We start from the raw sequence: 27,798 nt of genomic DNA on the forward strand, positions 1-27,798 counted from the left end.
TGATCTCTGGACTGTAGGGTTACAGTGTGACCCAGACTGGACCAGTGTTCTCTGGACTGTAGGGTTACAGTGCGACCCGGACCAGACTGGACCAGTGATCTCTGGGCTGTAGGGTTACAGTGTGACCCAGACTGGACCAGTGATCTCTGGACTGTAGGGTTACAGTGTGACCCAGACTGGACCAGTGATCTCTGGACTGTAGGGTTACAGTGTGACCCAGACTGCACCGGTGATCTCTGGACTGTAGGGTTACAGTGTGACCCAGACTGGACCAGTGATCTCTGGACTGTAGGGTTACAGTGTGACCCAGACTGAACCAGTGATCTCTGGACTGTAGGGTTACAGTGTGACCCAGCCCAGACTGGACCAGTGATCTCTGGACTGTAGGGTTACAGTGTGACCCAGACTGGACCAGTGATCTCTGGACTGTAGGGTTACAGTGTGACCCAGACTGGACCAGTGATCTCTGGACTGTAGGGTGACGATATGACAGTGACGGTACAATAGCCTGACTCCCTGCCCCTCCTGTGTCTGTCTTCCCCCTCTCTCTCGTTTGTGGGCACGGCCGGTGACATGGCAGGGCCCTCAGAGCTGTCCTGGCGCAGCTGTGGCAGGTGGCTTGTATGACAACAGGAGCAGCAGGCGGGGGGGCAGTGCTCCTGGGTCTCCGCCCCTGAGTTCCCCACAGTCCAGCGCAGGGAGACTCCGGTCGCCGCGGTGCTGGGGGAGGTGGGGGGGGCAGAGCTTGGGGAGATATCTGGGCTTTGACGGATTCTTGCTGTTGTTTCTCTCTTTTCCTCCGTCTCTCCTGCTGCATCGCTGCAATCCCTCCAGCCGTGTCCAGAGGGCGCTGTGGATCCCCGGGCAGAGCAGTGTGCCCAGTATAATGGACACAACTTCATGGGCCGACACTACAGCTGGGAGCCATTCACAGAGGGTGAGAGAGACACACTGACTGGACACCCCAGTTAACACTGCACTGAGAGAGAGGGGTTAATACAGACACACTGACTGACTGGACACTCCAGTACATTAACACTGCACTGAGAGAGAGGGGTTAATACAGACACACTGACTGGACACTCCAGTACATTAACACTGCACTGAGAGAGAGGGGTTCATACAGACACACTGACTGGACACTCCAGTACATGAACACTGCACTGAGAGAGAGGGGTTAATACAGACACACTGACTGGACACTCCAGTACATTAACACTGCACTGAGAGAGAGGGGTTAATACAGACACACTGACTGGACACTCCAGTACATGAACACTGCACTGAGAGAGAGGGGTTAATACAGACACACTGACTGGACACTCCAGTACATTAACACTGCACTGAGAGAGAGGGGTTCATACAGACACACTGACTGACTGGACACTCCAGTACATTAACACTGCACTGAGAGAGAGAGGTTAATACAGACACACTGACTGGACACTCCAGTACATTAACACTGCACTGAGAGAGAGAGAGAGGGGTTAAGAGAGATATAACTGACTAGACTCTCCTTTTAACACTTCACTGAAATCTTGTCGTCCGTCTCTTGCCCCTCCCCAGTTCTCCCAGCCCTCGCTCTGTGCAGTCCCCTGTTGTGGCCCTGCCGCGCCCCTCCTCCCCTCCTCCCCCTCCTGTCTCTCCCCAAATCTGTTCATCTCCCGGCCCCTGGCCAAGCGTTCCCACCCAGTCTCCCTGTCTCCGGGCGGATGTGGAGTGATATCATCTCTCTGGGGCAGGGGGCAGGGATTAGTCACCAGCCCCCTGCTGGTGGAGGGGGGACATTGCTAGGCTCTCCCGGCTACCCAGTGAAATACAATGTCAGATAACCCCCACCCCCTCCTCGGCCCGTGGAGACGCTCAAACCCGGGATCAGGCCCCAGATCGCTGCTGCCCACCTGTGGCCCCCAGCCCGGCACAGGCAGGGTGCCCACAGGGAGTGGTGTGGGGCTGCTGGCCTCTCGCGCGCACACACACGCGTGCATGCACACACACAGCTCAGCTCAGCTCCAGGCAGACAGCGCGTGTGTCTGCAGGGTGTCTGTCATGCAGTGCTCTCTGTCTGGGCAGGAGTCTCTCAGAGAGAGAGGGGAGGGAGTGAGAGACTCCTCTGTCTCTGTCTCTGTCTCTGTGTGTCTCCCTGTGTCTCGTCTGCAGGGACACATGTGAGAGATTCCTCTGCGTCTCTCTATCTCTGTATCTCTGTTTCTCTCTGTACACTTGACTCTCTTTCTGCCTCTCTGCTTCTTTCAACTCTAAAGAGCTTTATTGGCATGACCGATGAACAGTGTTGCCAAAGCAATAATGAACAGTTAAACATAAAAAGACTTTTACAGCAATGACATAATATTAGTATTTGTGAGCCTTTCTCTGTGCAGCTCTGTTGAGTTTCCTTCACCAGTAGGACTGGGAGTTGTTTTGATTCTGGCAGGAGTGGGAATCCTGGGATTTGATTTGTTATTTTGGGGAAGAATGTTTGTCTAATCCCAGAGTATTTCTCACTGTGCAGCAGAAAGTGCGTCTCTGTCTCTGCTTCTCCCTGCTGGCAGTGGGAGCACAGCCTGTCCTCTCTGGACAGCCAGGTCTGCCTGTGTCCAGTTTTTATGACCAGACTATGGTCACTGAACTTGTCCTCTTACTGGACAGTAAGGTCTGCCTGTGTCCATGTTTTACGACCAGGCTGTGGTCACTGAGCCTGTCCTCCCTGAACAGTAAGGTCTGCCTGTGCAGTTTCTCTGTCTAGGCTGTGGTCACTGAGCCTGTCCTCTGTATGCAGCCAGCCCTGCCTGCCTCTCTCTGCCTGTGATCTGGAATCTGTGCATGGTGCAGTCAGAGACAGCTGTCAGCACTCCTCTATCAGTTTCTTTCTTCGTCTCTCTGTATCTTTCACCCTGTCTCTCTTGCTCTGCAGCTCGGTTTTTTCCAGTCTCTGTCCTCAGCAGCTGGCTAGGGGTGACCTCACTCTGCTCGTGCTGCCCAGGGACGAACATGAAACGCAGCAATCAGACAATATAGGTTCTGTACAGACATTTACAGGAATCTCACATTAATGAACACACTTTAGAACCCAGGCCAGAGAGTGTCTGTCCGCAGGAAGAAGGCCTTGTTATTCACAGTGGTGACTTCCTTGTTCTTATGCCCACTACTGTAACCTCTGACCTTTGACCTTGGAACCTGCCCCCTCACCCTACGTCCCCTTGTAACAGATAGGTGTGGGTGGTCAACAACTTCTACTACAGACAGACCCAGTAACTGACTGTGACCAGACACCTCATCCCCCCCCCCTGTCCTCTTTCATCCCTCTCTCTCGGCGGGTGGGGGGGTGTCATAGACAGGACAGCTCTAACACAAACACACAGACCTCACAGGAGGCGAGTGTTTATTCGCGTGTTTATTTTATCTTTATACATGGCAAGCGTCTTCGCTATTAACGTATTGGAACAGCTCTTGTCCTGGAGGGACGGTTTGTCTGCGGGTCTTCCTTCCAGCTGGGCTCTTGAGGAGCTGAGCCAGCCAGTTCCTGACTGAACTGGACCAGAATAACAGCTCCTCCCAGCTCTTCCAGTGCTGCTGCTGTAGAGAGACCTGGAAATCCTTCAGAGAAACATCCTCCAGGACCAAGACTGGACACCAGTGCTGTAGACACACAGGTCCTCCAGGACTGGACACCAGCGCTGTAGACACACAGGTCCTCCAAGACTGGACACCAGTGCTGTAGACACACAGGTCCTCCAGGACTGGACACCAGCGCTGTAGACACACAGGTCCTCCAAGACTGGACACCAGCGCTGTAGACACACAGGTCCTCCAGGACTGGACACCAGCGCTGCAGACACACAGGTCCTCCAGGACTGGACACCAGCGCTGTAGACACACAGGTCCTCCAGGACTGGACACCAGCGCTGTAGACACACAGGTCCTCCAGGACCAAGACTGGACACCAGCGCTGTAGACACACAGGTCCTCCAGGACTGGACACCAGCGCTGTAGACACACAGGTCCTCCAGGACTGGACACCAGCGCTGCAGACACACAGGTCCTCCAGGACTGGACACCAGCGCTGTAGACACACAGGTCCTCCAGGACTGGACACCAGCGCTGTAGACACACAGGTCCTCCAGGACTGGACACCAGCGCTGTAGACACACAGGTCCTCCAGGACTGGACACCAGCGCTGTAGACACACAGGTCCTCCAGGACTGGACACCAGCGCTGTAGACACACAGGTCCTCCAAGACTGGACACCAGCGCTGTAGACACACAGGTCCTCCAGGACTGGACACCAGCGCTGTAGACACACAGGTCCTCCAGGACTGGACACCAGCGCTGTAGACACACAGGTCCTCCAGGACTGGACACCAGCGCTGTAGACACACAGGTCCTCCAAGACTGGACACCAGCGCTGTAGACACACAGGTCCTCCAGGACTGGACACCAGCGCTGTAGACACACAGGTCCTCCAAGACTGGACACCAGCGCTGTAGACACACAGGTCCTCCAGGACTGGACACCAGCGCTGTAGACACACAGGTCCTCCAGGACTGGACACCAGCGCTGCAGACACACAGGTCCTCCAGGACCAGGACTGGACACCAGCGCTGTAGACACACAGGTCCTCCAGGACTGGACACCAGCGCTGTAGACACACAGGTCCTCCAGGACTGGACACCAGCGCTGTAGACACACAGGTCCTCCAAGACTGGACACCAGCGCTGTAGACACACAGGTCCTCCAGGACTGGACACCAGCGCTGTAGACACACAGGTCCTCCAAGACTGGACACCAGCGCTGTAGACACACAGGTCCTCCAGGACTGGACACCAGCGCTGTAGACACACAGGTCCTCCAGGACTGGACACCAGCGCTGTAGACACACAGGTCCTCCAGGACTGGACACCAGCGCTGTAGACACACAGGTCCTCCAGGACTGGACACCAGCGCTGTAGACACACAGGTCCTCCAGGACTGGACACCAGCGCTGTAGACACACAGGTCCTCCAGGACTGGACACCAGCGCTGTAGACACACAGGTCCTCCAAGACTGGACACCAGCGCTGTAGACACACAGGTCCTCCAGGACTGGACACCAGCGCTGCAGACACACAGGTCCTCCAGGACTGGACACCAGCGCTGCAGACACACAGGTCCTCCAGGACTGGACACCAGCGCTGTAGACACACAGGTCCTCCAGGACTGGACACCAGCGCTGTAGACACACAGGTCCTCCAGGACTGGACACCAGCGCTGTAGACACACAGGTCCTCCAAGACTGGACACCAGCGCTGTAGACACACAGGTCCTCCAGGACTGGACACCAGCGCTGTAGACACACAGGTCCTCCAGGACTGGACACCAGCGCTGTAGACACACAGGTCCTCCAGGACTGGACACCAGCGCTGCAGACACACAGGTCCTCCAGGACTGGACACCAGCGCTGTAGACACACAGGTCCTCCAAGACTGGACACCAGCGCTGTAGACACACAGGTCCTCCAGGACTGGACACCAGCGCTGTAGACACACAGGTCCTCCAGGACTGGACACCAGCGCTGTAGACACACAGGTCCTCCAGGACTGGACACCAGCGCTGCAGACACACAGGTCCTCCAGGACTGGACACCAGCGCTGTAGACACACAGGTCCTCCAGGACTGGACACCAGCACTGTAGACACACAGGTCCTCCAGTACACAAAGACACAAATACACTAACAGACTCACACTGAAACAAATACACATGCTCTCACTGACAGAAATACACTTTTGGACACAATTTGAAACAAATACACACTGACATCCATTGACTCACATTGAATATATACAGAAATATATACACAGCTGACAGCTGACTCTGACTGCACTGTCAGGATGAAATGTGAAATATGGTTGATAAAAGAATTGACAATTTATGTCTCTCCCCCCTACCTCCTCTCTCCCTCTGTCCCCCCTGTTGCTCTCTCCCCCGTCTCTCTCTCCCTGTCTCTCTCTTCTCTCTCTGCCTGTCTCTCTCCCCACCTTTCTCTCTCTCCCCCGTCTCTCTCTGCCCGTCTCTCTCGCCCCACCTGTCTATCTCTCCCCCTGTCTCTCTCTCCCCACCTGTCTCTCTCTCCCCTGTCTCTCTCAGTGGGGGCGGGCCAGCAGTGTGAGCTGACCTGTCGGCCGGTGGGCTTGAGGTTCTACGTGAGACAGGCTGACAGGGTGAGGGACGGCACCCCTTGCCATAGCAACGGGACGGACATCTGCGTGGACGGGGCCTGCCTGGTCAGTGTCCAATGTCTCTGTCACTTCTGTCCCTCCACCCTGCAGTGTCCAGTGTCCAGTGTCTGTATTAGTCTGCCTGTGATGTGGTGCTGGAGTGATGGACAGTGCAGTGTCCAGTGTCTGTATTAGTCTGTCTGTGATGTGGTGCTGGAGGGATGGACAGTGTCCAGTGTCTATATTAGTCTGTCTGTGATGTGGTGCTGGAGGGATGGACAGTGTCCAGTGTCTGTATTAGTCTGCCTGTGATGTGGTGCTGGAGTGATGGACAGTGCAGTGTCCAGTGTCTGTATTAGTCTGTCTGTGATGTGGTGCTGGAGTGATAGACAGTGTCCAGTGTCTGTATTAGTCTGTCTGTGATGTGGTGCTGGAGGGATGGACAGTGTCCAGTGTCTGTATTAGTCTGTCTGTGATGTGGTGCTGGAGTGATGGACAGTGTCCAGTGTCTGTATTAGTCTGTCTGTGATGTGGTGCTGGAGTGATGGACAGTGCAGTGTCCAGTGTCTGTATTAGTCTGTCTGTGATGTGGTGCTGGAGTGATGGACAGTGTCCAGTGTCTATATTAGTCTGTCTGTGATGTGGTGCTGGAGTGATGGACAGTGTCCAGTGTCTGTATTAGTCTGTCTGTGATGTGGTGCTGGAGTGATGGACAGTGTCCAGTCTAAGAATGTCCACTATGTCTCTCAGAGCCTGGGCTGTGATGGGGTCCTGGGCTCTGGCCTGCGAAGGGATGTTTGTGGGATCTGCGGGGGAGACAACTCCTCCTGCCGGCGTGTCTCAGGGACCTTTGCTAACTCCAGCGTTCCCATCGGATACCACCGCTTCCTGGAGATCCCGGTCGGAGCCATGCGGATCAACATCACTGAGAGGCAGAGCAGCCCCAACTACCTGGGTGAGCAGAGGCAGATGTGTCGCCCTGAGTCGCCCTGAGTCGCCCTGAGTTGCCCTGGGTCACTCTGGGTCACTCCAGGCTGCTCTGGGTCACTCTGGGTCACTCCGGGCCGCTCCGGGCCACCCTTGGCGCTGGTGTCGGAGTGGACCCGACAGGCCCTAACGCTGCTCCTCTCTCCCAGCTCTGCGCAGCGGCTCCGGACAGCCCCTGGTCAATGGCCGCTGGGCTGTCGACCCCCCGGGCCAGTACGAAGGGGGGGGCACCGTGTTCCAGTACCAGCGGCCAGCAGGGGGAGGAGGAGGGGAGAGCCTGACCGCCCCTGGCCCCACCACCACCGTGCTGCATGTGTATGTGAGTACCGGGGCGGGGCCACGGACTGGCCGAACTGGTCCCCTTAATTGATCGAGCTCATTGGCTGACTGGCTGTTCTGTCGCCCTGTGCTGCTCCCAGATTATCTTCCACAAGCAGAATCCCGGGATTGACTACGACTTCCTGCTCCCAGTGGGAAGGGCAGAGAGACCCACCCCACCGGCCCATCAGCCCCGGCTGGAGTTTGGTGAGTCTGACGCCCCTCCACCTGGCGCCCGTCCCCCCCCGTGCGCAGCCCCCTCACCCCCTCCCCCTCTCGCTCCTCCAGGTGCCCTGACCCAGGCCGCCCCGCCCCTGCAGGCTGCCCCAGCCGCCAGAGAGAGGGGCAGCGCTGGGGGGGGGGCGTGGCGGGGGGAGAGCCCCCGGTCCCGTGGCTCGGCGCCCCATCGGAACGTGCGAATCCCGCCCCGCACTGATGTCCCCCCCGACACGCAGCCGGAGTTCGTGTGGAGGAAGGGCCCGCTCACAGAGTGCTCTGCCTCATGTGGGAAGGGTGAGTCTGCAGACCCCTGGTGGACAATCTGGGAATCGCAGTCTTAATTATAGCCTCTCTGTGGCCCCTCTAGACTAATAGAGTTCTGTTGTTTTTACTGCTCCCTCTCTCTTCCCTCTCTGTCTGTCTGTCTCCTCTCTCTTCCCTGTTCTATCACTATTTCTCTCTCAACTAACTCTCTCTCCAGGTGTGCAGTACAGGGTGTATCACTATCTCTCTCTCTCACCTGTCTCTCTCCAGGTGTGCAGTACAGGGTGTATCACTATCTCTCTCTCACCTGACTCTCTCCAGGTGTGCAGTACAGGGTGTACCAGTGTGTCTTCAGGAAGACTCAGGAGGAAGTTCCTGACAGGAAGTGTGACGCTGCTTCTAGACCCGTCCCCCAGGAGGAGTCCTGCAACGTGCAGCCTTGCCCGGCCTTGTGAGTCACATGAGCACATGGGCACCCTGTTCACTCTGTGTCTCTGTGCCAGTGGGCACCCTGTTCACTCTGTGTCTCTGTGCCAGTGGGCACCTTGTTCACTCTGTGTGTCTGCGCCAGTGGGCACTGTTAACACTGTGTGTCTCTGTGCCAGTGAGCACTGTTGACACTGTGTGTCTGCGCCAGTGAGCACTGTTGACACTGTCTGTCTCTGTGGCAGTGAGCACTGTTGACACTGTGTGTCTCTGTGCCAGTGAGCACTGTTGACACTGTGTGTGTCTGCGCCAGTGAGCACTGTTGACACTGCGTGTCTCTGTGCCAGTGAGCACTGTTGACACTGTGTGTCTCTATGCCAGTGAGCACTGTTAACACTGTGTGTCTCTGTGCCAGTGAGCACTGTTGACACTGTGTGTGTCTGCGCCAGTGAGCACTGTTGACACTGTGTGTCTCTGCGCCAGTGAGCACTGTTGACACTGTGTGTCTGCGCACACCTCTCTCTGTCAGCTGGGAGGCCGGGGAGTGGTCGGAGTGCAGTCGGTCCTGTGGGCCTGGCCTGCAGCACCGGCAGCTGCAGTGCCGCCAGAGCTATGCCAACCGCTCCACCATGGTGCACCCTCAGCGCTGCGCCGCGTTGTCCAGGCCCAACGCCACCCAGCCCTGCCAGCTGCGCGTCTGCGGCCAATGGGAGATCCGCACCAACTGGAGCTCTGTGAGTCCCCTCCACCGATAATGTATTAACCCCTCTCTCTCAGTGCAGTGTTAATGTACTGGAGTGTCCAGTCAGTCAGTGTGTCTGTATGAACCCCTCTCTCTCAGTGCAGTGTTAATGTACTGGAGTGTCCAGTCAGTCAGTGTGTCTGTATTAACCCCTCTCTCTCTCAGTGCAGTGTTAATGTACTGGAGTGTCCAGTCAGTGTGTCTGTATTAACCCCTCTCTCTCAGTGCAGTGTTAATGTACTGGAGTGTCCAGTCAGTGTGTCTGTATGAACCCCTCTCTCTCAGTGCAGTGTTAATGTACTGGAGTGTCCAGTCAGTGTGTCTGTATTAACCCCTCTCTCTCAGTGCAGTGTTAATGTACTGGAGTGTCCAGTCAGTGTGTCTGTATTAACCCCTCTCTCTCTCAGTGCAGTGTTAATGTACTGGAGTGTCCAGTCAGTCAGTGTGTCTGTATTAACCCTTCTCTCTCTCAGTGCAGTGTTAATGTACTGGAGTGTCCAGTCAGTGTGTGTATTAACCCCTCTCTCTCTCAGTGCAGTGTTAATGTACTGGAGTGTCCAGTCAGTGTGTCTGTATTAACCCCTCTCTCTCAGTGCAGTGTTAATGTACTGGAGTGTCCAGTCAGTCAGTGTGTCTGTATGAACCCCTCTCTCTCAGTGCAGTGTTAATGTACTGGAGTGTCCAGTCAGTGTGTCTGTATGAACCCCTCTCTCTCAGTGCAGTGTTAATGTACTGGAGTGTCCAGTCAGTGTGTCTGTATGAACCCCTCTCTCTCAGTGCAGTGTTAATGTACTGGAGTGTCCAGTCAGTGTGTCTGTATTAACCCCTCTCTCTCAGTGCAGTGTTAATGTACTGGAGTGTCCAGTCAGTCAGTGTGTCTGTATGAACCCCTCTCTCTCAGTGCAGTGTTAATGTACTGGAGTGTCCAGTCAGTGTGTCTGTATTAACCCCTCTCTCTCAGTGCAGTGTTAATGTACTGGAGTGTCCAGTCAGTGTGTCTGTATGAACCCCTCTCTCTCAGTGCAGTGTTAATGTACTGGAGTGTCCAGTCAGTGTGTCTGTATTAACCCCTCTCTCTCAGTGCAGTGTTAATGTACTGGAGTGTCCAGTCAGTGTGTCTGTATGAACCCCTCTCTCTCAGTGCAGTGTTAATGTACTGGAGTGTCCAGTCAGTGTGTCTGTATGAACCTCTCTCTCTCAGTGCAGTGTTAATGTACTGGAGTGTCCAGTCAGTGTGTCTGTATGAACCCCTCTCTCTCTCAGTGCAGTGTTAATGTACTGGAGTGTCCAGTCAGTGTGTCTGTATGAACCCCTCTCTCTCAGTGCAGTGTTAATGTACTGGAGTGTCCAGTCAGTGTGTCTGTATGAACCCCTCTCTCTCAGTGCAGTGTTAATGTACTGGAGTGTCCAGTCAGTGTGTCTGTATGAACCCCTCTCTCTCAGTGCAGTGTTAATGTACTGGAGTGTCCAGTCAGTGTGTCTGTATGAACCCCTCTCTCTCTGTCTCTTAGTGCTCAGTGATGTGTGGTGTGGGGAAGAGGACACGTAACGTTCGCTGTGTCAGCACTCAGGGGGCAGTAGTGAGTGACAGGGAGTGTAACACAAGGCTCCGTCCCCCTGGGAGCCAGGACTGTGACATGGGCCCCTGTGTCCTCAGCTGGTACCACACTGACTGGAGCCACTCGGTAAGACACAGTCCGGTACAGTACACTGGCGCCACAGTACAGTATACTGGAACCACACTGTAGTCCAGTGTATTACAGTAGTTTACTATAGTATAGTGTGTTTCTTTTCAGTGAACTAGAGCATATTGTACTACAGCATAGTGTTCTATAGTATAGTTTAGTGGTGTGAAGTATAATGTATTACAGTGCAGTGTAGTATATTATAGTGTATTATAGCTCAGTGGTGTAAAGTATAGTGTATTACAGAGCAGTGCTGTGTAGTATAGTGTGTTATAGCACAGTATTGTAAAGTATAGTGTATTTTAGAACAGTACTGTACAGTGTGTATTACAGTGCAGTGTAGTATAGAACAGTGTATTACAGCACAGTATTGTAAAGTATAGTGTATTGCAGAGCAGTGCTGTATAGTATAGTGTATTACAGAGCAGTGTTGTATAGTATAGTGTATTACTGAGCAGTGCTCAGTATAGTATAGTGTATGATAGCACAGTATTGTCAAGTATAGTGTATTACAGAGCAGTGCTATATAGTATAATGTATTACAGAGCAGTGCTGTATAGTATAGTGTATTATAGCATAGTATTGTAAAGTATAGTGTATTACAGAGCAGTGCTGTATAGTATAGTGCAGTGCAGTACAGTACAGAGTATTACAGTATTGTATATCACTGTGTACTGTGCGGTAACTCTCCCCCGCTCTGTCTCAGTGTTCGGCTGGCTGTGGCCCAGGGGTGCAGCGCCGGTCAGTGGTGTGTCTGTCCAGCGGAGGGGGGGCTGCAGACCCCGAGGGGGGCCAGACCTGCACTGGGGAGAGGCCAGCCGAGATGAGGGCCTGCAACGGAGGGCCCTGCCTGCCTGCCCTGCACTGGTACACGGGGCCCTGGAGTGAGGTGAGCAGAGAGCTCAGGTGTGTCTGTGTGTCTCTCTCAGCCCTCAGTGCCCCCACGCTGTGATGTCGCTGTCTCTCTCTCTCTCTGTGTCGCAGTGCAGTGTGGCGTGTGGTAACGGGACCCAGCGCAGGGACATCATCTGTGTCCAGAGGCTGGGGAACGACATCAATGTGACCCACTCTAGGGATTGTGAGTCCCAGGAAAAGCCTCCCTCCATACAGAGCTGCAGTGCCGGGCCCTGCGAGCCACAGTGGTTCACCACTGACTGGAGTGCGGTGCGTACAGCCCCTCCTGTGATTGGCTGTCTCTCCCTCTGCCCTGCCTCTGATTGGCCGTTTCTCCTTCTCCCCGGTATCAACTTTCCTCTGATTGGCTTTTTATCTTGTGCCCTAAGTCAGTCCTTCCTCTGATTGGCTATCTGTTCTTCTGCCCTGTGTCAGCCCTTCTTCTGATTGGCTGTCTTTCCTTCTGCCCTGTGTCAGCCCTTCCTCTGATTGGCTGTTTACTCTTTCAGCCCTGTGTCTGCCCTTCCTCTGATTGGCTGTTTACTCTTTCAGCCCTGTGTCTGCCCTTATTCTGATTTTCTGTCACCTGATTGGCTGGTTGTCCCACAGCCATGTGTAAGCCCGGCTCTGACTGCCTCTTTGTCACCTTCGCTTGCCCCAGTGCTCCAGGTCCTGCATGGGTGGGGTCCAGGTGAGGGAGGTGCGGTGTCTGACAGCGGACAGGAATCTGAGCCGAGACTGCGACCCCTCAGCCAAACCCCAGGAGCAGCAGCTGTGCAACCAGCAACCTTGCAATGCAGACCTGGGTAGATGTTGACTGCCTGCCTGTCCTACTGTCTGACTGTATCAGAGACGGCCTGTATCACAGACTGCCTGCCTGTCTCACAGACTACCTGCCTGTCTCACTGCCTGCCTGTCTCACAGACTACCTGCCTGTCTCACTGCCTGCCTGTATCACAGACTCTCTGCCTACACTACACTGCCTGCCTGTATCAAGGACTGCCTGTCTCACTGCCTGACTGTCTCACAGACTACCTGCCTGTCTCACTGCCTGCCTGTCTCACAGACTACCTGCCTGTCTCACAGACTGCCTGCCTGTATCACAGACTACCTGCCTGTCTCACTGCCTGCCTGTATCACAGACTCTCTGCCTACACTACACTGCCTGCCTGTATCAAGGACTGCCTGTCTCACTGCCTGACTGTCTCACAGACTGCCTGACTGTATAATAGACTGCCTGCCTGTCTCACTGCCTGACTGTATGACCTGCCTGTATCAAGGACAGCCTTCCTACATGTCAGTCTGTTTAAATTACTGTTACAAAAAGTGACTTTTTGCCTGACTGTTTCTCCCCCTCTCACTCCTCTCACCCCTCTCTCTCCCTCCTCACTCCTCTCTCTCTCTACCTCCTCATTCCCCTCGTTCCTCCCCTCTGCCCCCTCTCTCGCTCTCACTCAGATGAAAACTGCCAAGACAAGCATCACAACTGCCCCCTACTGGTCCAGGCACGCATGTGCATTTACTCCTACTACAAAGCGGTGTGCTGCGCCTCCTGCACCCGCGCTGCCCAAAGGGCCAAACGCCACTGAGCACAGAGCGGCGTGCCCCTCGCTCGCTGCTCGGGAGGGCGCGACGCAGACACGCCACGCCAGGCCACGCCATCGTCATGGCAGCCCCTAGCAACAGCACGCCCGCTGCAGCCTGCCAGCCAGTGCGGCGCGGGGTGGAGCCCAGGGTCCTCGTGGATGAGCGCCACACCGCAAGACCTTCTCCCACAGCTGGGCCTGTCTGCTCTCCTCCTCACGAGACCCCAGCCAGATCAAGAACAGAGCCCGTGACACAGCCACGATCAGAGCGTCCCAAGAGCACACCTGGGCCTGTCTGCTCTCCTCCTCATGAGACCCCAGCCAGATCAAGAACAGAGCCCGTGACACAGCCACGATCAGAGCGTCCCAAGAGCACACCTGGGCCTGTCTGCTCTCCTCCTCATGAGACCCCAGCCAGATCAAGAACAGAGCCCGTGACACAGCCACGATCAGAGCGTCCCAAGAGCACACCTGGGCCTGTCTGCTCTCCTCCTCATGAGACCCCAGCCAGATCAAGAACAGAGCCCGTGACACAGCCACGATCAGAGCTTCCCAAGAGCACACCTGGGCCTGTCTGCTCTCCTCCTCACAAGACCCCAGCCAGGTCAAGAACAGAGCCTGTGACACAGCGACGAACAGCCGACAGTGACACAGGAACACAGTGACTGAAGACGACCAGGCAACATGAACACAGCGTCACAAGAACAGCAGACAGTGACACAAGAACACAGTGACATAGGAACACCTAACAGTGACATTAGAACACAAGGCAGTGACATAAAAACACAGGACAGTGACATGAGACAATAGTGACATAGGAACACATTACCTTAAAAACTTCCGGCATGAGACCAACAAGGGGAACTCCACCCTTCTCATTCTTATCCCAGCTGGGGGCTTAATTAAACTGCTAATTGCCCCCGTCAGGTGTCAGATTGGTCGTTCAATTTAAACAGCTCGAAACTCTCCAAGGTCTGAAGGCCCGGACCTAAATTTCCAAGCAGGTGCAGGGAGCAAATGTAAGCCATGAAATTCTGAGCTGGAGCTAGGCCTCACACAGCGTTCCTTAATCCCAGAACCTGGTCCGACTGTTTCCCAAGCGATCCCAATTCCCGGCATGGCTCTCTTGCTGTCTGTCGGGCAGGGAGGTCTTATCACCCGCGTCAGTTCACAAGCCATATAGAAGCAGGAAATGTTATTGTCTGCGTGTGTAAAGTACAGAAATAGAAATAATATATACTGTATATGATATATTCATGACCACGGACAGTAAATGTGAATATGGACACAGTCACATGTGTGTCTCGCGCGCGCACACACACACACTGACATCACAGCACACACCACCTGTACACACTTACACTGCACACACACTCACTCACACTGTAGACACAACACTTGATTTTGCACATATGTACATTTATCACTTTACACCGTACACATACACTCACAATGTATACACATACTCACACTATTACACAAGCTGATCCATTCCAGGTTTTAGAATGTTGTCAGATTCCCAGTGTACAGCAGTCTGACCCACTCCAGGTTTTACAGTGTAGTCAGTCAGACTCCCAGTGCACAGCAGTCTGATCCACTTCAGGGTTTACAGTGCTGTCAGTCAGACTCCCAGTGCACAGCAGTCTGATCCGCTGCAGGTTTTACAGTGCTGTCAGTCAGACTCCCAGTGTACAGCAGTCTGATCCACTCCAGGTTTTACAGTGCTGTCAGTCAGACTCCCAGTGTACAGGATCAGAACACTGTAAGACCTGCAGTGGATCAGAAGGAGTTACAGAACCCTGTGTGGTGTTTGAGGATGGTGGCAGCAGCCCGGCTTGGTTGCTTAAAAGCCACAGCCGGCCTCCTCCTCCGCCCCAGGCTGCAGTCCCACCCCCGAGGAGCGGGCCTGTCCCGTCTGTACAGCTCACCCTGGGAACGTCCTACCCTGGCCTCGGCTCTCGCTGCCCCCTGGTGGCCGGGGCGGAAACATGTGGCTTCGGAACCGAGTTCTGGAGGATGAGTTTAGCCGAGCAAAAGCAGTTTCCCTCCTGGGAAAAAAGGCCGCAGAGACAGAGCAGACAGTGTCCCGGATTTCAATGAGCGCACTCCCAGTATCTTCCAAATCCAAGGCAGACTCCAGGGAAAAGGTCCTCCCGGGCGGCTGTGCGGGTGACCACCACACCTTTACACGCCATTCCAGTGAGGTGAGCCACTCGTCCAGCCTCATGCTGGGGGGGGGGGTCAGGCGTCGCTGTTCCCTCCCTCCGCCACTCACTGTGTGAAGAAGCGACTCTCTCTCCTGCGGTCAGGACTGAAGGACAGGACTGACCTCAGGAAACCCAGCCGCCTGACCGTGTGAGATGTTCTAAGATGGGGGGGGGGGCATGGAAAGGCGCTATATAGACTTCACGCTGAGTGTTGGTTGTTGAGGGATTGGCATAGCTTCAGTCCCAGGGCAGGACGATCTGTCTGGCGATGCGCTCAGACTGTGCCTTCTGTATTCTGTGGCCTCCGTGCTTTCATAATTACCAGTAACGTCACTATTTTAATTACAGTATTCTTCTATCACGCTGACACAGTTTCTTCCACCTCGAAGTGCTAACTGAATTATTGTGAAAAAAACGCAGCTTTTTTTTTTCTACGTCTGAAATTTTTATGTGCAACTAATTTATTTTGGTCTCCTACAGATCTGAAGCTTTTTATTGTTGCTGTGTTTTTGAGAGAGAGGTTATAATAATGGTTCTATTATGAAATAAATACATGAACTCTGGGTTGTGAGAGAGCCTTGTTGTGGAGCTGAGCTGACGCTGGCTGGGGCTGCAGCTCCTGTGTAAAGGAGTATGAGGGGTACCCCAGTTTACCCTGGTACACACTGTGACCCCGTAGTTTCCACTTGTGTGCCTGGGTGGTGTTTCACTGTATTCTCAAATCAGGTCCCCTCTTAGTCTCCTGTGTTCAAGACCACAGAGATCAGTCGCCTTTAACCTGTCACTGTAGGCCTTAGACATGCTCTATAGATGCAGAAGCCTGGGCATCTAGCTGCTCTATTCCAGGGAAGCAATATTTTATGTAACGTGGTTGACTCAATTTGTACACAACATTCTGAAGTCTTCACTGGTGCTTTGTGAAACCCTACTTTAATGTGGGCGCTTCCATTTGTCGCCACAAGGCGTCGCTGTGGTGTGGTGGCGCTCATGTATCTGCGAGTAATGGAACAGCTGCAGTACAGTTAATGGCTCCTAATGCCACTTCACATACACACGACGTTGCACATTGATACAAAGCAGTGCGCTCACAAGATCAAGCTTTTTGCTTCTGGAGAATATCCTGTTGTGACTGGGGCTCCTTTTAAGCTCTCTGTCACAGACGCGGTGAGATTAATATCCTGACTCTGTAAGGGCTGTGTCTCTACCTGTAACACTGACACAGATCACAGTGAGACTGGGGCTCCTTCACAGCTCTCTGTCTGTCCCAGACTGGCAGTGAGATTAATATCCTGACTCTGTAAGGGCTGTGTCTCTACCTGCAACAGAGACACAGATCACAGTGAGACTGGGGCTCCTTCACAGCTCTCTGTCTGTCCCAGACTGGCAGTGAGATTAATATCCTGACTCTGTAAGGGCTGTGTCTCTACCTGCAACACTGACACAGATCACAGTGAGACTGGGGCTCCTTTACAGCTCTCTGTCTGTCCCAGACTGGCAGTGAGATTAATATCCTGACTCTGTAAGGGCTGTGTCTCTACCTGCAACAGAGACAGATCACAGTGAGCCTAAATGATGAGCTAGTCCTGGACAGCCTCTGGTCCCTCTGCTCTGGATGTCTCGGGCAGGAAGGCAGCACTGACAGGCTGTCCCAGCCAGGCGCTGGGGGGAGCTGTGCACGGGGGTGGCGGGGGAGGGGCACAGCGCTGGCAGCCAGATGGTGACCTTTCAGAGCAGATCAGAGCCTGTTGGGGGGGAGAGGGGGGAGAGGAGCGAGCGCTCACAGAGGGAGAGGGAGACGTCAGGCCATGCACTGCTTCAGCTCGGGACACCTCCTGCTCCTCTCTACTCCCGTCTGTCCCTCAAGCAGCTGGTCAGAGACACCGTGAGAGAGAGAGAGGAGACACCAGGGAGGCCCTCAGGAACAGACACACACAACAGGACAGGAGACACCGTGAGAGAAAGAGAGGAGACAAAAGGGAGTCCCTCAGTGATAAACACAACAGGACAGGAGACACAGTGAGAGAGAGAGGAGACACCAGGGAGTCCCTCAGGAACAGACACACACAACAGGACAGGAGACACAGTGAGAGAGAGAGGAGACACCAGGGAGTCCCTCGGGAACAGACACACAACAGGACAGGAGACACCATGAGAAAACAGACACCGTGTGTGTGTGTTTTATTGTGTGTCTGCTCAGTGTTTATGAGCTTCAGTGTGTGGTTTGTGTGTTTCAGATTATCTGTGCTCAGTGTGTGTTTCAGTGTGTTGTGTGTGTTTCAGTGTGTGGTGCGTGTTTTTCCATGTCTGGTGTGTGTTTCAGTGTGTTTCAGTGTGTGGTGCGTGTTTTTCCATGTCTGGTGTGTGTTTCAGTGTGTGTTGTGTGTGTTTCAGTGTGTGGTGCGTGTTTTTCCATGTCTGGTGTGTGTTTTGGTGTGTGTTGTGTGTGTTTCAGTGTGTGGTGCGTGTTTTTCCATGTCTGGTGTGTGTTTCAGTGTGTGTTGTGTGCGTTTCAGTGTGTGGTGCGTGTTTTTCCATGTCTGGTGTGTGTTTCGGTGTGTGGTGCGTGTGTTTCAGTGTGTGGTGCGTGTTTTTCCATGTCTGGTGTGTGTTTCAGTGTGTGTTGTGTGTCTGTGTGTGGGGGGCCGGCTCGTGCGCGGGTCGTGATGTCGTGCTTTCAGCACCAAGGCCAGAGCCGCGCGAACAATAGGACCCGGCTCTGCGGCGACTCGCCTGCTCCCAGCTTAGGGGCCGTCTGACAATACCTGGCGACGTTCCCAACGTAAACGAGCGATGGAAGTCAGCTGATGATGATGATGATGATGATGGCGTTAGTATTGATGTATCCCCTCCCACTTCTTCTATTCCAACGGCCTAAACCAATGCAAAAATCATTGCAAGGACCAAGTTTCAAAATCCCAACATGTGCTGTCTGTTTCTAACAGGTTAGGTGAACGTCAAGTTAACGTGAAGGCGTTGAACGACCTTCAGCGTTCAGTGTGTCGGTGCGGCGAGAGGTTTACTTGCCTCGGGGAAGAATCGATTTCGCTCCGGCTGCCGCTTTTTTTTTTTTTTTTGGTACCGAGGCCGGTTCTGACGCGCCTGTGACTTCTGTTCGCGGAGGAAGCGCTCGGGGAGTTTGGCGACTGTCCCTGCCGCTGCCGGCTCGGCTTGTCGCAGCTCCGCAGAGAGAGAGCGAGCGAGAGGGAGGGAGGCACAGCAGGAGAGAGAGAGGAGAGAGGAGAGAGGAGAGAGACACACCGGCGCACGTCTCGTCACGGCCAATCCCAAGCACCGGGACAGAAATAAATGAAGATAACGGCGCTGCGCGCACGACATCTCACGCGACCGCCCTCACATCCGGATCTGACCGGGCCGACCGACTGCCGAGCGGACCGGGACCGAGCAGGGAGACGACGCACTTAGGCGACCGTCGCGACTCGACTGGACCGGGACCCGGACAGGACCGCCGCCACAGGCACGACACACAATCGGTTCGGCCCCTCCGGCGGTTATTGGGCTCTGTCTCGGGACTGGGGGACGGGTTCGGATCCTCAGCTGCGTCCGTGTCTGACCGCGGGAAGGCGCCCCGGGGCCGTGGGATATAAACACCCGCCCGTCCGAGTCTCACAAAGGCAGCCGCTCAGACGCACCTGATCTCTGCGCTCAACCGAGCATCGGGGCTGCGGACGGACGACGATAATTAGAAAATCTCATTTCGAAAAATTCTTTTTTTTTTTTAAAAAAAAAGGCAAAAACCGCTCTAGATATCTTCTCTTTCGGACCGTACCGGCAGATCGGTGTCGGAAAGGAGGGCTTTAGGTTCGACGGCTGAGCCTCGCTCGTCCGCAGCGGAGGAAGCCGGTTCTGCGCCCGAGGTGATCGCTGCCCGGCCCGGCGAGCCGCAGCCCGGCGCTCCCCGGATCTCCCCCGGACCGCCCGCCCTGTCTCTCTCTCTCTCCCAGCGCCGCCCCGCTCTCCGCCGGCCGGTCCCGATGAAGGAAGCCGATGCCATCAAGCTCTTCATCGGCCAGATTCCCCGCAACCTGGAGGAAAAGGACCTGAAGCCCATTTTCGAGCAGTTCGGGAAGATCTACGAGCTGACGGTGATCAAGGACAAGTACACCGGCATGCACAAAGGTAAGGAGCGACACGGCCCGGCCCGGCCCGGCCCGGCCCGGCTCGGCTCGGCCCGGCGGGGACGGTGACCGAGAGGTAGCGCAACGCACAGCCCGGTCACTCTAGCATACGAGCAAGGTCTCCGTCTCACTATTCCCAGGCAAGCGGCACAAGCCTGATGAACCGGTTCCATTTTAATTTGAACGCCAACAAACGACACAATAGCGAAATATCCCGGCTGGTCGCGATTACAGATGTGGAGCTTGCTACACGCGTGACCAGATCACAGGTTGCTCCTGCGAACTCTCATCTGGGTGTGTCACTGTATTTGTGTCAGAGTGTGTCTGTGTCTGTGAGTGTGTATCTGTGAATGTGTGTGAGTGTGAATGTCTCTGGGAGTGTGTGAGAGAGTGTGTGAATGTGTGTGCCTGCAGTCTGAGCAATGCCAGTCCAGTGTCACAGGTGTCCTGTGTGTTTCTCTGTGTGTGTCTGTGAGTGAGTGTGTGAATGAGTATGGGTGAGTGCGTGTGCCTGTGAGTGTGTGAGTGGGTGTGAGTGTCTGAGAGAGTGTGAGTGTGTGTGTCTGTGAGTGTGTGTGTCTGTGAGTGTGTGTGCCTGTGAGTGTGTGAGAGTGTGTGAGAGAGTGTGAGTGTGCCTGAGAGTGTGAGTGTGTGTGTCTGTGAGTGTGTGAGTGTGTGTCTGTGAGTGTGTGAGAGAGTGTGAGTGTGCCTGTGAGTGTGAGAGAGTGTGAGTGTGTGTGTCTGTGAGTGTGTGAGAGAGTGTGAGTGTGCCTGTGAGTGTGTGTGTCTGTGAGTGTGTGAGTGTGTGTGCCTGTGAGTGTGTGAGAGAGTGTGAGTGTGTGTGCCTGTGAGTGTGTGAGAGAGTGTGAGTGTGTGTGTCTGTGAGTGTGTGAGAGAGTGTGAGTGTGTAGCCTGTGCAGTGCCAGCCCAGTCTGTGTGAGAAGGTTGGAAATGGCCGCCTCACTCTCCCCTGTAAAATACAGGCACTCTAGTCGTCCTGTGACACAGCTGCCTGCATCCCAGAGATCAACAGGATCAGCAGTTCCTGTAGCAGACTCCTGTCTCTTCCCATCCTTATCCCCGACTCCTGTCTCTTCCCATCCTTATTCCTGACTCCTGTCTCTTCCCATCCTTATCCCCGACTCCTGTCTCTTCCCATCCTTATCCCCGACTCCTGTCTCTTCCCATCCTTATCCTGACTCCTGTCTCTTCCCATCCTTATCCCCGACTCCTGTCTCTTCCCATCCTTATCCTGACTCCTGTCTCTTCCCATCCTTATCCCCGACTCCTGTCTCTTCCCATCCTTATCCTGACTCCTGTCTCTTCCCATCCCTGACTCCTGTCTCTTCCCATCCTTATCCTGACTCCTGTCTCTTCCCATCCCTGACTCCTGTCTCTTCCCATCCTTATCCCTGACTCCTGTCTCTTTCCATCCTTATCCTGACTCCTCTTTCTTCTCCTGGTTCTCCTGGTCTGTCTCTGTCTCTCTAGTCCATCTCTCCAGCCTGTCTCTCTCTAACCTGTCTCTCTCTCTAACCTGTATCTCTCTGTAGCCCCTTTCTCTCCCCCTCTCTCTCTAACCTGTCTCTCTCTAACCCGTCTCTCTCTAGCCTGTCTCCCTGTCAGAGAAGCCCTGAGTCTCTAGTGTGTCTCTGTGCTCTGTTTTTGTCTCTCATTGTGCTGCTCAGTAGTGTGAGCCTGTTGTGTGTTGTCCCTGTTCAGCGAGTTACGCTGTAGTTTCTGGGCAGGTACTTATCTCAGTAGCCAGCTCAGAAGTGAATTGCCTATCTTAATTAATTTGGTTGATGATTATTGTAATTTTGTGGTGTTGTTTTAGTGCTTGGAAAAGATGGTAGAGTCATGCAATTGGAAACTGAGCATCTACATCTACCAGCAGAGCAGGTACAGCACAAATCAGAGAGAGCCATAACTGTACTGTGCTGTGCTGTACTGTGCTGTACTATACTGTACTGTGCTGTGCTGTACTGTATTATGCTGTACCGTACACTGTACTGTGCTGTACTGAACTGTGCTGTGCTGTAGTGTACTGTGCTGCGCTGTACTATAGTGCACAATACTGTACTGCACTGTGACCTGAGGTACTATGCTGTACTGTCATGTACAATACTAACCTACACAGTTACCACGCACAGTACTACACAGTGCTGTACTGTACTATGCTGTGCTGTGTTTCACAGTACTATAGCGTACTATACTCTTTACTTTACTGGGTTTCAAGTTACTCTATTCATTTTAAAATGTAACTATAAACCTTCATTATTCAATGATGTCAGTTACATAATACAAATTTCTCTCGGGGAACATAGCAGTCACACTGCTCCACAAACCTGCACTGTAGGTGTCAACTAGAAAACACCTGTCCGTCCAAACTGACTGGACATGTACTGTCTTCTGTGTGTCCATCTTCCCGACCACCAGCCATTCGTTCTGGCAAAACATCCCAGAGCATCCGTCTGTATCAGCCAGTGTGTCAGGGCTCCAAACCAGCGTGCTAGACAGTGTGTCAGAGTGTCAGTCAGATACTGTCAGTACATCACTGACACATCACAGTCATTGTGTGAGTCAGGGTATCAGTCACTAAACCCAGTGATGGGTTTAGTGTGACTGTGTCAGTGTCTCAGAGTATCTGTCAGTGTGTCAGTCAGAGTATCAGACAGTGTGTCAGACAGTGTCTTAGTGTGTCAGTCAGTGTGTCAGACAGTGTGTCAGTGTGTCTGACTGTCAGTTAGAGTATCAGTCAGTGTCTCAGTGTGTCAGTCAGAGTATCAGTCAGTGTCTCAGTGTGTCTGACAGTGTGTCAGTCAGTGTGTCAGACAGTGTGTCAGTCAGATTGTCAGTCAGTGTGTCAGACAGTGTCTCAGTGTGTCTGACAGTGTGTCAGTCAGTGTCTCAGTGTGTCTGACAGTGTGTCAGTCAGTGTGTCAGACAGTGTGTCAGACAGTGTGTCAGTCAGATTGTCAGTCAGTGTGTCAGACAGTGTCTCAGTGTGTCTGACAGTGTGTCGGTCAGTGTGTCAGTCAGTGTCTCAGTGTGTCTGACAGTGTGTCAGTCAGAGTATCAATAAAGCTGTTTGAATTTGAGTTTGAGTGTGCCAGCGCTTACCTGCTGTCTCCTTGCCCTGCAGGCTGTGCGTTCCTCACATACTGTGCGCGGGAATCTGCGCTGAAGGCCCAGAGTGCTCTGCATGAGCAGAAGACACTGCCTGGGGTGAGTGCTGCCCTCCTCTACCTTCACATGTGCAGCAGCCTGATCCATTCCGGGTTTTACTGCGAAGTCAAACTCCCTGTGTGCAGCAGCCTGATCCACTCCGGGTTTTACTGCGAAGTCAAACTCCCTGTGTGCAGAGCTCTGATCCACTCTGGATTTAACTGCGAAGTTAAACTCTCTCTCTGCAGAGGTCGGATCCACTCCTGGTTTTACAGTTCTGTCCTGGACTCCACAGGGACTGTAAGAGTCTAGAGCACTGTGACTGGGCTGTGTCAGTGTGCCGACTCCATAGGGACTATAAGAGTCTAGAGCCCTGTGACTGGGCTGTGTCTGTGTACTGGACTCCACAGGGACTGTAAGAGTCTAGAGCCCTGTGACTGGGCTGTGTCAGTGTCCTGGAATCCACAGGGACTGTAAGAGTCTAGAGCCCTGTGACTGGGCTGTGTCTGTGTACTGGACTCCACAGGGACTGTAAGAGTCTAGAGCCCTGTGACTGGGCTGTGTCAGTGTACTGGACTCCACAGGGACTGTAAGAGTCTAGAGCCCTGTGACTGGGCTGTGTCAGTGGACTGTAAGAGTCTAGAGCCCTGTGACTGGGCTGTGTCAGTGTACTGGACTCCACAGGGACTGTAAGAGTCTAGAGCCCTGTGACTGGGCTGTGTCAGTGGACTGTAAGAGTCTAGAGCCCTGTGACTGGGCTGTGTCAGGGTCCCGGACTCCACAGGGACTGTAAGAGTCTAGAGCCCTGTGACTGGGCTGTGTCAGTGTGCCGGACTCCACAGGGACTGTAAGAGTCTAGAGCCCTGTGACTGGGCTGTGTCAGTGGACCGGACTCCACAGGGACTGTAAGAGTCTAGAGCCTGTGACTGGGCTGTGTCAGTGTACTGTAAGAGTCTAGAGCCCTGTGACTGGGCTGTGTCAGTGTCCTGGACTCCACAGGGACTGTAAGAGTCTAGAGCCCTGTGACTGGGCTGTGTCAGTGGACCGGACTCCACAGGGACTATAAGAGTCTAGAGCCCTGTGACTGGGCTGTGTCAGTGGACTGTAAGAGTCTAGAGCCCTGTGACTGGGCTGTGTCAGTGTACTGGACTCCACAGGGACTGTAAGAGTCTAGAGCCCTGTGACTGGGCTGTGTCAGTGTACCGGACTCCACAGGGACTGTAAGAGTCTAGAGCCCTGTGACTGGGCTGTGTCAGTGGACTGTAAGAGTCTAGAGCCCTGTGACTGGGCTGTGTGAGTGTCCTGGACTCCACAGAGACTGTAAGAGTCTAGAGCCCTGTGACTGGGCTGTGTCAGTGTACCGGACTCCACAGGGACTGTAAGAGTCTAGAGCCCTGTGACTGGGCTGTGTCAGTGTACTGTAAGAGTCTAGAGCCCTGTGACTGGGCTGTGTCAGTGGACTGTAAGAGTCTAGAGCCCTGTGACTGGGCTGTGTCAGTGTCCTGGACTCCACAGGGACTGTAAGAGTCTAGAGCCCTGTGACTGGGCTGTGTCAGTGTACCGGACTCCACAGGGACTGTAAGAGTCTAGAGCCCTGTGACTGGGCTGTGTCAGTGGACTGTAAGAGTCTAGAGCCCTGTGACTGGGCTGTGTGAGTGTCCTGGACTCCACAGAGACTGTAAGAGTCTAGAGCCCTGTGACTGGGCTGTGTCAGTGTACCGGACTCCACAGGGACTGTAAGAGTCTAGAGCCCTGTGACTGGGCTGTGTCAGTGTACTGTAAGAGTCTAGAGCCCTGTGACTGGGCTGTGTCAGTGTACTGTAAGAGTCTAGAGCCCTGTGACTGGGCTGTGTCAGTGTCCTGGACTCCACAGGGACTGTAAGAGTCTAGAGCCCTGTGACTGGGCTGTGTCAGTGGACTGTAAGAGTCTAGAGCCCTGTGACTGGGCTGTGTCAGTGTCCTGGACTCCACAGGGACTGTAAGAGTCTAGAGCCCTGTGACTGGGCTGTGTCAGTGTACTGGACTCCACAGGGACTGTAAGAGTCTAGAGCCCTGTGACTGGGCTGTGTCAGGGTCCCGGACTCCACAGGGACTGTAAGAGTCTAGAGCCCTGTGACTGGGCTGTGTGAGTGTCCCGGACTCCACAGGGACTGTAAGAGTCTAGAGCCCTGTGACTGGGCTGTGTCAGTGTACTGGACTCCACAGGGACTGTAAGAGTCTAGAGCCCTGTGACTGGGCTGTGTCAGTGGACTGTAAGAGTCTAGAGCCCTGTGACTGGGCTGTGTCAGTGTCCTGGACTCCACAGGGACTGTAAGAGTCTAGAGCCCTGTGACTGGGCTGTGTCAGGGTCCCGGACTCCACAGGGACTGTAAGAGTCTAGAGCCCTGTGACTGGGCTGTGTCAGTGGACTGTAAGAGTCTAGAGCCCTGTGACTGGGCTGTGTCAGTGTCCTGGACTCCACAGGGACTGTAAGAGTCTAGAGCCCTGTGACTGGGCTGTGTCAGGGTCCCGGACTCCACAGGGACTGTAAGAGTCTAGAGCCCTGTGACTGGGCTGTGTCAGTGGACTGTAAGAGTCTAGAGCCCTGTGACTGGGCTGTGTCAGGGTCCCGGACTCCACAGGGACTGTAAGAGTAGCAGCTGTTTCAATCTGATTCAAGAGTATCCTTCTGTGTGAAGCAGCTCCCTTTGTATATTTCTGAGGATTGAGGGGGGTGTAAGGTGATTAACATAGACAAAGACCAGGGCTGGTTCGCTCCCAGTTGAATGAAGACTTGAATGGGGTTATGGGAGGGGGTGTGATGAGCAGGGCAGCCTAAAGAGGAGTAAAGCACATCTGCAGGGTCTTGGAGGAGGGAGAAAGTGGGGGTGCGTGGGAACCGTCTGTCAATTCAGATAGAGACATCTGTCGCCCTAGCAGACCCCCCCAGCTGCCCCCTGCCCCTCCCCCTCCATTCCATTGTCATGAATCTGCCCCCCTCCCCCTGAAACCAGCAGCTGATCACATACAGCAATTGCACTGCGATGTGCTGTGTGCAGGACTAACTCTGGGTCCTGTAGGAAATGAGAGCAGGTCACAGGTTCGAGTCCCAGTACTGACTCTGTGGGTACTGTAGGTGTGACAGCGGGTTGCGGGTTCGAGTCCCAGTAATGACTCTGTGGGTCCTGTAGGTATGAGAATGGGTCATGGGCTCGAATCTCCAGCCAGCCCTGTAATACCAGATGTCCACTGGAGGGCTAATCAGTGATGGGCTGTAGCTCAGTGTCCCAGCCAGGAGGCGCTGTGCTCTCGTGTATTGAAGAGCTCCACACTCAGGTGGACTGAAACTGGAGCACCAGGGCAAAACCCATTCAGACACAAGGAGAACATGCAGACTCCACACGGAATGTTCCTACATGATTACCATAATCATGGAGGATCGAACCCAGGTCCCCAAGAGCAGTGAGCCGGTAGCCCTAAATAACATCTGTGCCAGTGAAAGCACGCAAGAGAAAGACGGAATAAATGAGTGTCCGCCATGCTCTTCAGGCCACAGGGTGCAGGCCACAGCGCTATAGCGCTGAGACAGATGCACTGTCCTGCCCCACAGATGGGTCCAGGCTTAGCAGTGTGCGTGTTGTGGTTGTGCGCGCACACACACACACACGCAGGCGCGCAGCACACAGACACACACACACACACACGCAGGCGCGCAGCACACAGACACGCTCTGGTGCAGACTGGAGTGGGGGAGGGGAGGGAGAGCGGCCTGGCTTTGGCAAGTTTGTTGCTAGGAAACAGCAGAGCAAGAGATGCTAGGTTGCTAGGTAACCACAGCAAGGCAGTGACCAATATACTCTGAAGCCTAGGAGAGGTGGGAGGGTGGGGTGGGGGGTTGGGTAGCATATAGAGGCGAAGAGGGACTTGAAAGAATAGAGGGATGGAAGGATGGAAGGCAGGAGGAGAGAGGGAGAAAGGAGAGGCTCTCAGGTACATTGTGTGTCGGGTTGGGGGGGGCAGAGAAAGGGCAGAATGTGAGGCAGACGGGGGGGAGGAAAGAGAAGAGGGGATTAGAGACAGAGAGAGGTCATGCTCTCAGATTAACTGTGTGCCCTCTGAGTCGCAGCTGCCTTTCTGAAGAGTCACTTCCAGAATCACGCAGTCACCCCCCCCTGCAGCGCAGTGGTACGGCCCAGAGCTGTGTGGGGGCGGGGGGGACGGGGGGGGGCAATGAGATTTGATTGGATAATCCGTAGATTTAATATTAGTTAATCCTCGCTTTACAGCCGGGGGGAGATTAACACTGTGTGTGAGTGTTGTGTGGAGCGCGTTGCTGTGTGAATGTGTGTGGCTGTGTGAATTTTTCATCCCCTCTCTCCTCTCTCACACTGAGATCCAGGCCCAGTGGGAGAGAGACTTTCAGTGTGTGATTTAGTCAGTCGGTGTGTCAGTTTGTCAGTGTGTCTGTCAGTCAGTCAGTCAGTGTGTGTGAGTCTGTCAGAGTGTCAGTCTATCAGTGTGTCAGTGTGTCAGAGTGTCAGTCCGTGTGTGAGTGTCAGTCAATCAGTCTGTCAAAGTGTCAGTGTCAGTCAGAGTGTCAGTCCATCAGTGTGTCAGTCCCTGAGAGTGTCAGTCAGTCGGTGTGTCAGTGTCTATTGCCTGTGCTTTGACAACACTGTAATCCATCAGTCACGCCAATAAAGCTCTTTGAGTTTGAATTTGTCTCTCAGTATGGCAGGGCTGTCAGTGTGTCTGTTGGTGTGTGAGTGAGTGTGTGTGCTGTAGAGGAGGGAGGATTTGTAGTGTAGTACAGATGGCTGCCATTAATTAAATCGTTATTAGCACGCAAGTCATTAGAGGTAAATCTCTTGTGTGGGAGGAAAAGAAATATCATAATATAAATCTATTATAAAAGGGAAAAAACTGTCATCACAAAATCAAAAACATCTGGTTTGCCCTGGATAGTGAAAAGGGATCTGGTTAGTGAGCTGG

At 53.9% G+C, this 27,798-nt stretch overlaps 2 protein-coding genes across 5 annotated transcripts in view; both read left to right on the top strand.

Moving 5' to 3' along the window:
• The window catches only part of adamtsl4 (ADAMTS like 4), a 31,994-nt gene extending 15,908 nt beyond the window's left edge, over nt 1–16,086 (top strand). For 2 of the 3 annotated variants that reach the window (XM_088905630.1, XM_088905632.1), the window contains exons 6-17: nt 835–937; nt 6,125–6,261; nt 6,946–7,150; nt 7,332–7,501; nt 7,602–8,013; nt 8,305–8,434; nt 8,939–9,143; nt 10,663–10,836; nt 11,543–11,725; nt 11,821–12,000; nt 12,392–12,536; nt 13,189–14,607. In XM_088905630.1, the coding sequence (XP_088761756.1) occupies nt 835–937; nt 6,125–6,261; nt 6,946–7,150; nt 7,332–7,501; nt 7,602–8,013; nt 8,305–8,434; nt 8,939–9,143; nt 10,663–10,836; nt 11,543–11,725; nt 11,821–12,000; nt 12,392–12,536; nt 13,189–13,319 (2,175 nt within the window). In that variant the 3' untranslated portion in view covers nt 13,320–14,607. Of the gene's footprint in view, nt 1–834; nt 938–6,124; nt 6,262–6,945; nt 7,151–7,331; nt 7,502–7,601; nt 8,014–8,304; nt 8,435–8,938; nt 9,144–10,662; nt 10,837–11,542; nt 11,726–11,820; nt 12,001–12,391; nt 12,537–13,188 lie in introns of all 3 variants that reach the window. The other variant, XM_088905633.1, reaches the window with a different exon arrangement.
• Nucleotides 16,087–18,709: 2,623 nt separating this feature from the next.
• celf3a (cugbp, Elav-like family member 3a) overlaps nt 18,710–27,798 on the top strand; it is a 31,690-nt gene continuing 22,601 nt past the window's right edge. The window contains exons 1-2 of one of the 2 annotated variants that reach the window (XM_088905442.1): nt 18,710–19,660; nt 22,805–22,887. In XM_088905442.1, coding sequence (XP_088761568.1) covers nt 19,516–19,660; nt 22,805–22,887 — 228 coding nt within the window. In that variant the 5' untranslated portion in view covers nt 18,710–19,515. Of the gene's footprint in view, nt 19,661–21,496; nt 21,562–22,804; nt 22,888–27,798 lie in introns of those variants that run through there. The other variant, XM_088905443.1, reaches the window with a different exon arrangement.

Source organism: Atractosteus spatula, chromosome 25, assembly GCF_055471065.1.
Source record: "Atractosteus spatula isolate fAtrSpa1 chromosome 25, fAtrSpa1.hap1, whole genome shotgun sequence".
Taxonomy (NCBI): domain Eukaryota; kingdom Metazoa; phylum Chordata; class Actinopteri; order Semionotiformes; family Lepisosteidae; genus Atractosteus; species Atractosteus spatula.